The 12,790-nt window shown below is 42.5% G+C and overlaps 1 protein-coding gene across 17 annotated transcripts in view; it reads right to left on the reverse strand.

Moving 5' to 3' along the window:
• The window catches only part of LOC125226772 (patronin), a 110,112-nt gene that overhangs the window by 20,563 nt on the left and 76,759 nt on the right, over positions 1-12,790 (reverse strand). For 12 of the 17 annotated variants that reach the window (XM_048130846.1, XM_048130851.1, XM_048130858.1 and 9 more), the window contains 9 exons: positions 11,921-12,111; positions 9,069-9,122; positions 7,498-7,565; positions 6,468-6,723; positions 5,357-5,489; positions 5,068-5,180; positions 4,270-4,502; positions 1,942-2,138; positions 788-1,092 (listed from right to left, as the gene is read on the reverse strand). In XM_048130846.1, the coding sequence (XP_047986803.1) occupies positions 788-1,092; positions 1,942-2,138; positions 4,270-4,502; positions 5,068-5,180; positions 5,357-5,489; positions 6,468-6,723; positions 7,498-7,565; positions 9,069-9,122; positions 11,921-12,111 (1,550 nt within the window). Of the gene's footprint in view, positions 1-787; positions 1,093-1,941; positions 2,139-4,269; positions 4,503-5,067; positions 5,191-5,243; positions 5,490-6,467; positions 6,724-7,497; positions 7,566-9,068; positions 9,123-11,920; positions 12,112-12,790 lie in introns of all 17 variants that reach the window. The other 5 variants (XM_048130844.1, XM_048130845.1, XM_048130848.1 and 2 more) reach the window with 5 other exon arrangements.

Genomic DNA, 12,790 nt, shown 5'->3' on the forward strand with positions numbered 1-12,790 from the left:
ATGGGACCGTTTTTAGGTTCACAAGTCAAGAAACTGTACCCGCGTGGCTTTTTCTTACATTACCATACTTATACGGTAATGGATGATAACCCGATGGAGTTGAGATTGAAACTAGCCACTAACCCCCGTATTCATAAACGTACTCTAAAATTATCAAGCCGATAAAGTTCGTTTGTCCCTTCCCGACGTATTGGTGTGATAGAAAAAGACAAACGAACTGTATCGGCTTGATAACTTTAGAGTACGTTTTTGAATAAGGGGGTAATAGTTTACATGGATATGAATCCATTTTAAATTGGCCGCGCTCACATTATACACGTGGGGGAGGCGTCGGCGGGGGGGCCCGGCGCCTCGGGCGGGCAGCGTGTCAGATTTACTAACTGTTTTAGCTAAAAAAACCAACCTAGCACACTTGTATCATAATGTACTATTATAGCTAAACTTTCGTTTATGGAGTGTAGAAAGATAAACAGGAGAATCTGTCAAAATAAAACAGTCAACTCTATAGTTTCAAATCTTTCTTATGGCGCTAGGGAAAAACATGAAATCAGCGTGTCATCATCATCCTCCTTGCGTTATCCCGGCATTTACCACGGCTCATGGGAGCCTGGGGTCCGCTTTGACAACTAATCCCTAGATTTGGCGTAGGCACTAGTTTTTACGAAAACGACTGCCATCTGACCTTCTAACCGACGACCGAATGACCGACAGGCGTGGAGGTCCGAAGACGGGCGCTTTAAAGGCCGCTACAGATAGATAGATTAAAACAAAATCTTAAGGACAATACCTCTGCCCGGTGCACGACAAACTCCTGCGGCTCCCACGCGTCAGGGCTGCCCCGCTCCGGACTCTGGTACTCGGTCCTTTCCTTCTTAGGCGACATGCGCTTCACCCGCAACGGCGGCTTCGGCCGCTTCGGCGCTTCGTTGTCGAAGGAGATGTAGAAGCCTTTCTCGTTCGCTTCCTCTTCTTGCTGGAAGGAGTTGCGGTTGAGGGAGGGCCGCGTGGGGGAGGGGATGCGGTAGGTGCGCGTGCCGGAGGTGATGTTGAGGCGGTTGATGCCTTGTCGGAGAGCGTCGTCCTCCGCGTTGCCTATAAAATAAAAGTGACAATAGAATATTTGCCAAAATAAAGCGTTATTGATTCACTTTTAACAACCACACTAAGCCTGTGTCACAGTATAATAAAGAGTACTATCGTACTGCATGGTCACCCCCCATGGCTCCCTGCAAGTACCGCCCGCCCCCTCTCGGTTACCCCACAGTTACCGCCTGTCGAAAATGCGAACAGTTAACCTGTCATAATCTCACTCATACAAGTATGGTACTCGTTCACCTACACGAGCTTAGAATGTATGCTAGGAACGCGCCTCTTTCATATATTTGATCGCCAGTGTCCGAGATGTGCCTGTGTCTTGGAGTCAGTCCAAACATTTCCATTTATTACATTTATCCTACGCTAAAGTAACATTCTAAAGACTTAGGGCCAGTTGCATCAACCACATTTGACAGACACATCATCGTCACGCAGCAGGTATCTATGGAACTTCCCATAAAATAAAATTTAACGAACGCTTTAACAGTGACAGACGTTTGACGCAATATACAGCAGCAGCGGCTGATCCATACAAGCCGATTCCCACAGGCTTGCCTAAAATTGATTACTATTAGTAAAGTAGCTAATATAAAGGTAGGTTCCTTTTTTGCTCAGTGTTGCCTAGCAGAAATTTTCACCAGCCGCCACTGATATACAGTATAATATAAGATTATAACTAAAGCTAGCCAGACTTAACAAGGTTAGTCAAAGTATAGTTCAATAACAATTTTTCGATAATATTAATGTTAACACATTTTATTAATATTAATTAACACTTGTCTATTTGTAGTCAGCAGGAGTGAATGACTTGTAAGGTGTGTGTGGGCCAAATAGGAATGACGATACCTATGAAAGAGATGTTCTGTGGCTCCATATCGTCCGGTGCAGGGCTGGGGGCGCCCAGTTGCTGTAGGCTGACGGGCTCGGGCCTTCTAGACACTTCTGGAAGCGAGCCTTGCCGTTGCGGGGTTTTTGAGCGGCGCGGACTAGTGGCTAGCGGCGGCGATTGAGAGTATTGGTGCTGGTTGGGTATCACAGTGTAGCTGGGGAAAGAAGTAAATTGACATTATAATTAAAGACATAATCAAAAGGACAAACCTAAAAAAAATATATTTTAAAAATCTCTATTACTATTTCATTTATTAATGTCGCAGTCAAGTTGTAAGAATCTACATTTTACAAACATGGAACGTTATTCAAACTGCCGAAGGCAAATTGTTGGTGCGATATGTGTAATGTGATGGTTATCGAAGATTTTATCACAATCTCAATGCCGACAAAATCTCAAGAACAAAAAAAATCAAAAACAATAAGTGGGCTACAGGGGCACTTTTACATGTCAACATTACAATGAATAATACAGATTCAACAAAATTTAAAAGCTACCTGCTTTAAATTAAAAATTAAACATGATAAAAAAAAACAAGAACAACTAAAATAACTATAGAGTTGTAAAATCAGTCGTGTGCAATGCGCGCTGCAACGTAGACGCATTGATGTATTTAATATTTAAATATAAATTGTGAATTGGCGCGGCGCGGCCGCCGCTAGTAAATAGACACGATGGGTGATTCTCAGCAGAATAAACCTATCGTGAACGAGTTCCTCGCTTTTCTTCAACGCAAAAACAAGCTGGTACTGGAAGGAGCGATGGATGCGAAGACGGCTGTCCAGATGAATTCGCGTGCGTCGAGTTTCACCATCGATGACATCTGTGAAGCTAAGCAAGTGCTGTGCCAGTCCCTTGGGATTGCCGGCACCTATGTTCCACATCGACGAGGGGATGAAAACGGACAGAAGACCCTTGAAGATATAAAGAAAATCCTCAGGGAGAATCAAGACCGGATTCCGGAGTTCGTGGCGACGGCGTCGTGTATTCCGGAAAATCTCGACATTAGCAGCTTGTTTAAGGAAATCGAGGTCCTTAAAACAAGTTTAGCCGAAATGAGTAGCAAATTTGAAGCCAGCCTTATTACCATTGCTGATTTACGCAACGAAATAGCATGTTTGCGGAATGTCCCAACTCAGCCGGCCGCTTCAAATTTCGAACGTGACTCGCGACCTGACACACGTGTCAAGTCAGTTCGATTACCTGTTGACGCTGTAAAAAGTGTCGCAAGCGCCGCTCCGCCGCCCGCGCGCCCTCCGCGCGTGCAACCGCCTGCCCCTTCGAGCTTACGTCAGCGGTCATACGCTAGCGTCACCGGCCGGCAGCCAGCAGCTGACCGGGTCAGCACGCCTTCTAAGAAATGTGAATCACGGGCTCTCTTTAAGGAGAAGTCCTCCCGCACCAATGTAGATACGGAGGGATTCACATTGGTGGAAAGGAAAAGCAAGGCGCGTAGGGCGCCTCGTAAGACTGTGAGTGGCACTGCGGATCCGGTTAATTCTGGTCTTCGGGTCGCCACACCAAGTAAGCCGCTCTACGTGTCTCGCCTGCATTACTCCGCCGTGGCCGACGAAGTGGTGGAGTACGTTCGCCGGAAGACTGGCTTCACGCTGAGGGTGCAGCAGCTGCAGTCGCGCCGCTACGTGCACTTCAGCTCGTTTGTTGTGCGCGTGCCGCGGCCGCTGCAGGACACCATCGCGAGTGCAGACTTCTGGCCGAAGGGTGTAAGTCTTTCGACGGTTCCGGGGCAACCTGCCGAATTCTACGCCCGGACAGACGACGCAACGAAGCCTCGACGTTACGTTGTCACCTAAATCTAGATGACGTTTCTTACTTTTATGTGTTTATTTTTTATGCTCTTATGTATTTTTAGTTACTCAGTGCTTTGGTTTTTACTGTCATACTGTGTAACATATTTGAAAAAAAAAAAAAAAAAAAAGACTAGATATCACAACTAAAGATAATAAATAGACTTAATCTATTTTTTGTCCTTAGAGATGTATACTCATCATCACCCAAAATCAGATGAGAGCACCCCACTATCCACGTGGTCTTGTTTACGGCTCAGCCACGACATTGGTCTAAGCGCGACAGCGGTGAGCGGTAGCCATACGTGCGAATGAAAAGCCCCATCGCTGTCTCGCTCCAATTCACAGCCGTCGCTCACCGCTGTCGCGCTTAGACCAATGTCGTGGCTGAGCCGTAAAGAGCAGTTGCGCAATCGAAGGCTGAGGCTGGTCGCCGAAGGCCTGTGGCGGTATTACGGTCTACAACTCTGCACATACCTGAGGTGGTTGTGCTCGGTGCCGTTCTGCCGCTCGGAGTAGTGCACGTGGAAGGGCTGCGCGGGCGCGGGCGCGGGGGCGGGGGCGGGGGGACTCCGCTCGTGCAGCACGAAGCCCTGCGGCGCCCAGCTGCGCTCCGAGGGCGCGGGGGAGGGCGACTTCCACGTGCGCGGGGGAGGGGTGTGTTGAGGCTCGTATTGGTGCTGCTGGTGGTTCTGCTGCTGCTGGTGAAGCTGAAATTAGTAGACAATTTTTATTATCTTATAAGACAGGTAACAGGGAGATCTTCTTGTGGTGCCATGACCATCTAATGGCCATCGGCGGTCAGCATGGCATTAAGCTTTCTGGTATATTGTAAAAAATCGCCAATCAACGGACTACCTTCATTCCCCTGTTGTATGTATCCTGGTAAGTCCCGGTACAAGTACAAATTATATACGAACTTTGAACTCGCAAGTTCCAAATTCATAATCGGCCTGGATCTTACGAGGATATAGTAAAACACACATTTGGGATTCACAGTCTCTTTGAATAAGTAGATCTCACCTCACTTATTATAAATAAACTCACGTACTCGAAGACCTCAAAGGTCACTAGATATAAAAGGATATAACGAACCTGCCAGCCTCTCAGCTCATTCTCCTACTACTATTGGGCGTGTTGAACCCACGTCCGCCTCTGCGGCTAAGGCGGGATCTCATACAGGTAAAACCTCCCATAATTCTCCACACCTCTATACTGGTTGGGTTAGTACTCGAAGACCTCGAAGGTCACTAGATATAACGGGATATAACGAACCTGCCAGCCTCTCAGCTCATTCTCCTGCTGCTGTTGCGCGTGTTGAGCCCACGTCCGCCTCTGCGGCTGAGGCGGGCTCTCATGCAGATAAAACCTCCCATAATCCTCCATATCTCTGTACTGGTTGGGTTAGTACTCAGACCTCGAAGGTGACTAGATATCATCATGTAACGAACCTGCCAGCCTCTCAGCTCATTCTCCTGCTGCTGTTGCGCGTGTTGAGCCCACGTCCGCCTCTGCGGCTGAGGCGGGCTCTCATGCAGATAAAACCTCCCATAATCCTCCATATCTCTGTACTGGTTGGGCTGGTATTCGAAGTTTTCGAAGGGCTGCGGGTAGAAGTCCCTCGGCAGATGTGGTGTTGAGCCGAAGGCGTTGAGCGCGGGGCGGGACACGTTGTGCTGTGAGCTGAATTGGCTGTGCTGTGGAGTGAGCGGTGCATGTTAGCGTGTGACTAGCTTCTTTGCCGTGAAGCTTTGCTATGAACATGTTTTGACAATTTTATAGCCACGCCCATAGTCGCGTCACTTGCTTCATAGTGATTCTCACCTAAGCGCACAAAGGTTGATATTATGTAAGCTGTCAGTTATATTTTGTGGCCAGGGGGTTAGTCAAAGCTTGGGTATAAACGGTTAGATATTAAAATATTTTATACAAAAAAAAAATATGGCGACTACTTAGCTCTAATTGTGAACCAATAAATTCCAATTCCAATCCAAGAACCAAAAAATAAAAATTAGTTTTAAAAATTTTAAACAATTTGTCAGATTAAATTCTAACATTGCATCGCGTGCGTAGGTAATTATAGGTCATTATTAGTAAATAAGTAATTTGCGATGTTTTAGATTAAAAATGCATCGAATGCAATGATATTATGCAACTTTGCTCCCGGACCATACGCTAGGCATTATTTGTAATTGATTAAATAATGCAATGATTTATATGCAACTTTGCTTCCTGACCATACGCAAGGCATTATTTGTATCATCCCAGCACGCCTGGCGCCTGTCATGTCAAACATGAGTAATGGTACATTTTAAATCTCAGAATTATAAATTATATGGAAACAAAATAAAAGCAACTCTGTTCCTTTGAATAACTACTTAAATTTCAATGCAGGTACTTTGTATCTAAAATTAGTATCATGAGACACTAGAGGTCAACAAAGTGTTGTATTATATTGCACATCTTAATCTATCCAATAAGATTTAAAATGTATAAATGCCTCCAGTTATTATAAGCAAATGTGTAGTAGTTTAGTGAAACTTCCCTCGTTGTCGGTTACCATAAGGACGATATTTGCTTGTATCTTTATACGAATAACCCATCAAAACGTCCTTACGGCAAGCGACAAAGTGGGACGTTTTGCTGGAAAGTAACACAAATATTCTCAAACGTACCAATTGTGGAATGTTAGGCGGATACTGCTGGAAAGGCGACTGCGGCTGCGGCGGCTGGAACAGCTGCTTCGCCTGCTGCTGTTGCAACTGTTGTTGTTGTTGCTGCTGTAACTGTTGCTGCAACTGTTGTTGCAACTGCTGTTGTTGTTGCTGTAACTGTTGCGTCTGTTGTTGCTGCTGTTGTTGTTGTATCTGGTTCTGTTGCGTGGCGAGCCGCGCGATGTCGCTCTGTATATCCTGCAGGCTGGAGTTCATTCTGCAATTATTGGGTATTGCATCGAGATCCGAGCGGTTTTGAATTTGGAATTTATGCCAAACGGTTGCCAAATGAGTTCTCAGATAGACCGAGAACGATAGACAGGAAACTTAAATATTTAGTAGTAAAACTTAAAAAAATACCAATCTAAAGTAAAAAAAGAATAAATAACGATGACGTTACTGTCGCCAACAGAAATAATTGACAAGTAAATGAAAGAAAAAACTTCATAAAAGTAAATCGTATTATTCAATAATGGCGAAAGCTGGCGCGATACCGCTCAAAACCGAGTCAAGTGGCGTGCTCTTGTGTTGGAGGCCAAAACTCATTTTGGGTTATCGCGCCAGCTTTTATTATATGACCAATGCTGAAATCGCAAAAAAAAGACTGTTCTGTGGAAATGAGGTGTATGATATTTATGATAGTCGAAATGTATGAAACAGTCAAATCATTTTTCGCGATTTCAGCATTGTTCCCATAGTAAAAGTTGATCATTATGACCTCAAAAGTCACTATGCCAAATTTGAACGGTCCTTTTAATCATACCGTGTAAAATCAAAATCATAGCACACCGAATACGTGTACCGTAGAGGTGCACGGTGCGAACGAGCGCTAAAAGGAAGCCTGCGCGCACATGTCACGCAAGCGGTATGTCGTCTCTCATTATAATCTGTATATCACAACGCGCACGTCCACGTCTACGCACACGCAGCCGGTGTGTACAGGTGTATACAAGTTAGAATTTTAGTTTATAAATATGTATGTTAAACTTACTTGGCTATGGACTGCTGGTACTGTTCTAACGCTACGGTGTCCACTGTTTGGCTCGGCGCATCCATGTCCTAGAGTAAAACATTTGAAATAAAACATACTTAAAATAACCAACACATGATATAAGCGACAATGAATGCGGAACATTAAAATAATTTTGACGAAATATAGGTAGTTATAAGTAATTGACATGTAAATTAGTCCTACTATGTGTTGTTAAGTATGATGCAAAATTTCCCAAAGGATTTATTATAATATAACATGCAATTTAACAAATTCATGCAAATTTGTTTATGAAAACTTCCTCAACTAATGTTGCCAATACCTACCACACAAACTGCAGAGTTTAAAAGTTTAGATATTAGTTTCAGAGTAAACTGTCTTTTTAAGCCAGCCCATGGCACGACTTCGAAGATCATTAAAAATGTAGATTTTTTAAAGATTTATTGAGACTATACACTTAGGGTCCCCCCACATCTAGCGTCTCGCGAGCGGTGCGTCGGGCCAACTCTATGGAAAAAGACGCCGCGTCGACGCGGCGTCAGGCTTTGCCCATACAGTTGGCCCGACGCGACGCTCGCGAGACGCTAGATGTGGGGGGACCCTTATACGAAGTAAAGCTTCCGACAGCGCTAGCCGCTAGCTGCTATGCCACTCATATCCAGAATAAGATTACAGACTAACTGTGTCTTATGTTCTGTGAAGACACTCTAGACGCTCGGTCGTTAGTTAGGGGCGAGTCCAATAAGGATGACGACTACATAAAAAAATGGCATTCTGTTTAGTCCGTCAGTTAGATCGTCCAAAAATACTGAACACATGTTTTTCGTTCTTTCTAATTAATTAAAAAATACAAAGATATAGAGCATCAAAGTTCCAGAGTGGAGACTTGTGACGTCACTTCTAAGTAAAAATTGTACCTAGGCGTGACGTCACGCGAAACTTCAATGTACTGTCCCGTTGTCATTTTTCATTTACGAGAAAAAAAATACGTGTCTAGAATTCTTTGATAATCTAACTGACGGACTAGGTTGTTTTTTTTTAGTCGTCTCACCTATTCGCACTTGTCTGTTTTTGCTGTACTAATAGATCCTGTACTAATAGAATTTGAATTGTATCTTTTTATCATTTTATAATGGTTTCTCTTTCTGAAGCGCTGGTGGCCTACCGGTTCTTACCGGTACGACTTTCGATCCGGAGGTCGCGGGTTCGAACCCCGGCTCTTACCAATGAGTTTTTAGGACGAGTAATTATGTGCGAAATGTCATTTGATATTTTCCAGTCGCTTTTCGGTGAAGGAAAACATCGCGAGGAAACCGGATTAATTCCAATAAGGCCTAATTACCCTTCGGGTTGGAAGGTCAGATGGCAGTCGCTTTTGTAAAAACTAGTGCCTACGCCAAATCTTGGAATTAGTTGTCAGAGCGGACCCCAGGCTCCCATGAGCCGTGGCAAATGCCGGGATAACGCAAGGAGGATGATGAATTGTTTCTGTTTCTATAGTGCTTATACTAATATGCCTGATTATTAGTTCATCTTATTCCAGATACGCGGTAAACGCCCCTATAACGCACCTGTTGTTTTTCTTCTGGCCGCTCGTCCCCGGCCGGCGTCCGCGCGCCCTTACCCTGCAACACCGCCACCGTCACTCCATGCATGCATTCATCGGGGTATAGAACCGTGGGCCATGGTACTAGTGGGTAGTAGGTATATCTAATGTTTTGTGATTGTGAAGTGCATTAATATCTATTCGGACTTTTGTTTCTAGAATGTGAATATGCAATAACCAGTGATCCGTCGATAATTATTCCAAAAGCGCCAAACAAATGACGACCAACTATTCTCGCAAATCGACAATAATCGATCGATTCCCGAGATTCCCGAGAATAGTACTACAGTAGTGCCTATTATATTATTTGAGAAACTATGTATGAAGTACCTTTCATAATCATCAACAAAACTTGTGGTAGAAAAAAGGAAACAAAAAACTTTTGTGCTAATATGAGGATCTCGACGAATTGTTTATTTTTGCTCGTTGTCAAGATTGTTATAAATGTAATCCATACTAATACTATAAATGGGAAAGTGTGTGTGTGTCTGTTTGTTTGTCTGTCTTTCACGGCAAAACGGAGCGACGAATTGAATTGTCGTGATTTTTTAAGTGGAGATAGTTCAAGGGATGGAGAGTGACATAGACTACTTTTTATCTCTTTCTAACGCGAGCGAAGCCGCGGGCAAAAGCTAGTAGGTAATAAATAAGATTGTATGTTCCGATTTAGACGTTAATGCACTTATAATTAAGGTTGGCTTCAGGATCGTATACTCCAACAAACAAATCCATGCGTTTCAATAGTGTAATGGAAGTGGGTTATTCCTACACAAACTTCTTTGTGCTCAACTCGTGTGTGAAAACCTTTAAAACTTAACTAGAAGGTTCGAAATGATTTGATGGTATTGAGACTTTGTGGTTGCGCAAAATACTTGTGAATAACTTGATGAGTATAAATAGTAATAATTTAATGTAAAAAGCCGTCGAATTTACTCAACAATTTTGCCGTATTGAAAAGCTTAATATCGTACAAAAGTAAATTAATTTCTTCTAAAAACAGTACAATAAGTAATATCTGAAAAACTACTGCGTAATATCAAATATACAATTCAAGATGAAAGGCTTAGAAGCGTATGTGAGACTAGATTTAATTATTTGTACAATATTCTGATAAATGAATCAAGTGACGTCAAAAAGTAAAAATAAGAAATGTACTAAGAAACTAAATCATAAGAAAGATTTGTGACCAGCCACTCACCAAGGAGGCCAGCTGGTATTGCAAATATGTATCCTAATAAAATAGAAAAACATATTATGTTCTGTAAATAACTCAGTTAGTATAAGTGCTACCGATCGTGGAAAATATGTTAGAAGTTACAATTTAGTTTAAACACAATTTTACCTAATTTAATAGCCTATCCACACCATACACTCCCACTTATTACACACTTTTATAAAACATACAAAAACACCTCTATTTAAGACAAACACACATACATACACATTTCTAAACATTCATAGGGACAACTCAATCCATGTTTTGAAACCCACAAATATACCGCATTCACCATAATAAACTAAACTCACATTAAAGTAAAAACGCGATACAAGAAGAATTTCGTACATTGACACGCCATTTCCTTTCTCTGTCTAGTATCTTTGCTGACCCGTAAAATACGACTGTGGAAGTAGGACAACATTATGCGCGTGAGACTGATTGAAAATATTGAAATTGGCATGTCAATGTAAAAAAATCTTAGAGTCTTTGACTATAAAACACGAAAAAAATTACAAATTCTACAATTTTACTTTATTGTGGACAGCCTTTTTGAATTGTACTTCATTTTCGTGTTTTATTCCTACCAAATCATATCCAATCTTAAAACTACACACCACAGTTTCACAGGGATTCAATTTCAAATGTCGTTTGATCGGTAAGCGTTCAATAAAAATCAACATTTTCATAGGTCAATGATGCACGTTCACTTTGTTCATCAAAAATACCAATAAAAATGTGAACTCAGTGTGCAACCTAGCTATCCACAAAACTGTCGCCATTTTTCTAGACCTTCTGAAAATATTATGATATGATTTAGTAGTAATTCATGATAACATAATATATCGAAAGTGTATTCTTAGGCACTGGTCCCACCAAAAGCGGGTAAACGATAGAAACAAAAGATAGCCGTCCCGTGTAAATAAAAGTGAGAGTGAGCGCTATTATTGCGTCTCTTTTATTTACACGGGAGCGACTATCCTTTGTTCGTTTCTATTGCCGATAGCTTACTCGCATTTGGTACGGCTTTGATTAAGCTAGCCAGCGTTACGTAAGTAGGCTTGTGCCGTTTCGTTCGTTGATCGTAGCGCTCCGATCTCGTTCAATCGCTCCCACGAACTAGTTCGCTCTTTTAGGTCTTTTGCTCATTTAGTTTAGCCAGACCAGCGACCACTGCGGTCGGAAAGTTCAGAACGAATGGGGCCGAATAGTGTCAAAATTATACGAATAGTCCACAGATAGTAACATTCCGGACCGAAAGGTTGTAAGTAACTGAAGTTTAATATGAAAACTTGACGTTTTTTTGTTGCTCTGCTAAGTAGCTCTCGCTCTCGGTCGGCGCAGTCACACACTCGTTCCTGATCCAAACCGCTCGCGCTCGCCGATCCTATACTGAACTAAATGAGCAGACCGATTCACAGAGCACAGAAAAGATTCAGTTCATTTCGGTCATTGATGGGATTTTATTCCTAACAGTTCATAGTTCGTGAACGACACAGGCCTATACGTAAGCGACATTCTCATGGAATACCCGTTTACAGACCGAGCGTAATTTCTACCGTACGCTTACCAACCAGTAACTGTATCACCAACGAACTCACCCTAGTAACAGCCTGGAGAAACGCCTGCTGCCCCAACTGCTGCCTTTGTCTACTGACGGCGACCTCCATTCTTCTCTTCTCCTGCTCTATTCGTCTTCTCTTCTCTTCTAGCTTTAGACGGATGTTGTTTAGTTGAGCCGCCATGGCTTGGCCGCCGCTTGGGGAGCCGTCGTCTGATTGGTCGTCACCGTCTGACAGAAGACTGATTGGTTAAAACACCGAAAAAAATTCATGCTTCTTTATTGCTAAAGAAATATTTAGCACTATTTTATAGCGTGTAGCATCTTCTAAATGTGGGAAGGTTTATACTTTTTATAATAATACTACCAGTATTAGGGTCAGAACAATGTGAGAGCAGTCTACGGGTTCGATTCAGACACAGTTTCGGACAAGAAGGATTTGGATAAAGCTTCCCACTACTACATGTTGTGAAATTTTGAAGTATAAGAACTACTTGATTATTTTGATCTCTTGGGAGTATGTGATCATCTGATCAAAATATTATTCATTTATATTTTGGGGTCCACTTATTTTTGTAATGCATTCTTGTACTTATTGACCCCTTGATGATGCTGATGATAAAAGAAAAAGTTTAAAATACTTAAAACAAAGGAAACCCTCTCCAATTAAGAAAAAGAAATGACAACCGAACATCCCAAGACCAAACTGTATGAAAGGTTTACACAGAAGTAAGATTAATTTCTGAGAACACCAAAAGAATAATTCGCACAACGCAACCTCTTCAGATGTTCCCTTAGACAAAGGTGAGTTTTATTACAACGCGTCATTTGATCGGTCAACTGAATTGTATGTAACCTCAGTCCGCAATGTAACTATAATCCAGTAAGTTTATACATCTGCAGTATGCGT

This window comes from Leguminivora glycinivorella, chromosome 6 (assembly GCF_023078275.1).
Source record: "Leguminivora glycinivorella isolate SPB_JAAS2020 chromosome 6, LegGlyc_1.1, whole genome shotgun sequence".
Taxonomy (NCBI): Eukaryota; Metazoa; Arthropoda; class Insecta; order Lepidoptera; family Tortricidae; genus Leguminivora; species Leguminivora glycinivorella.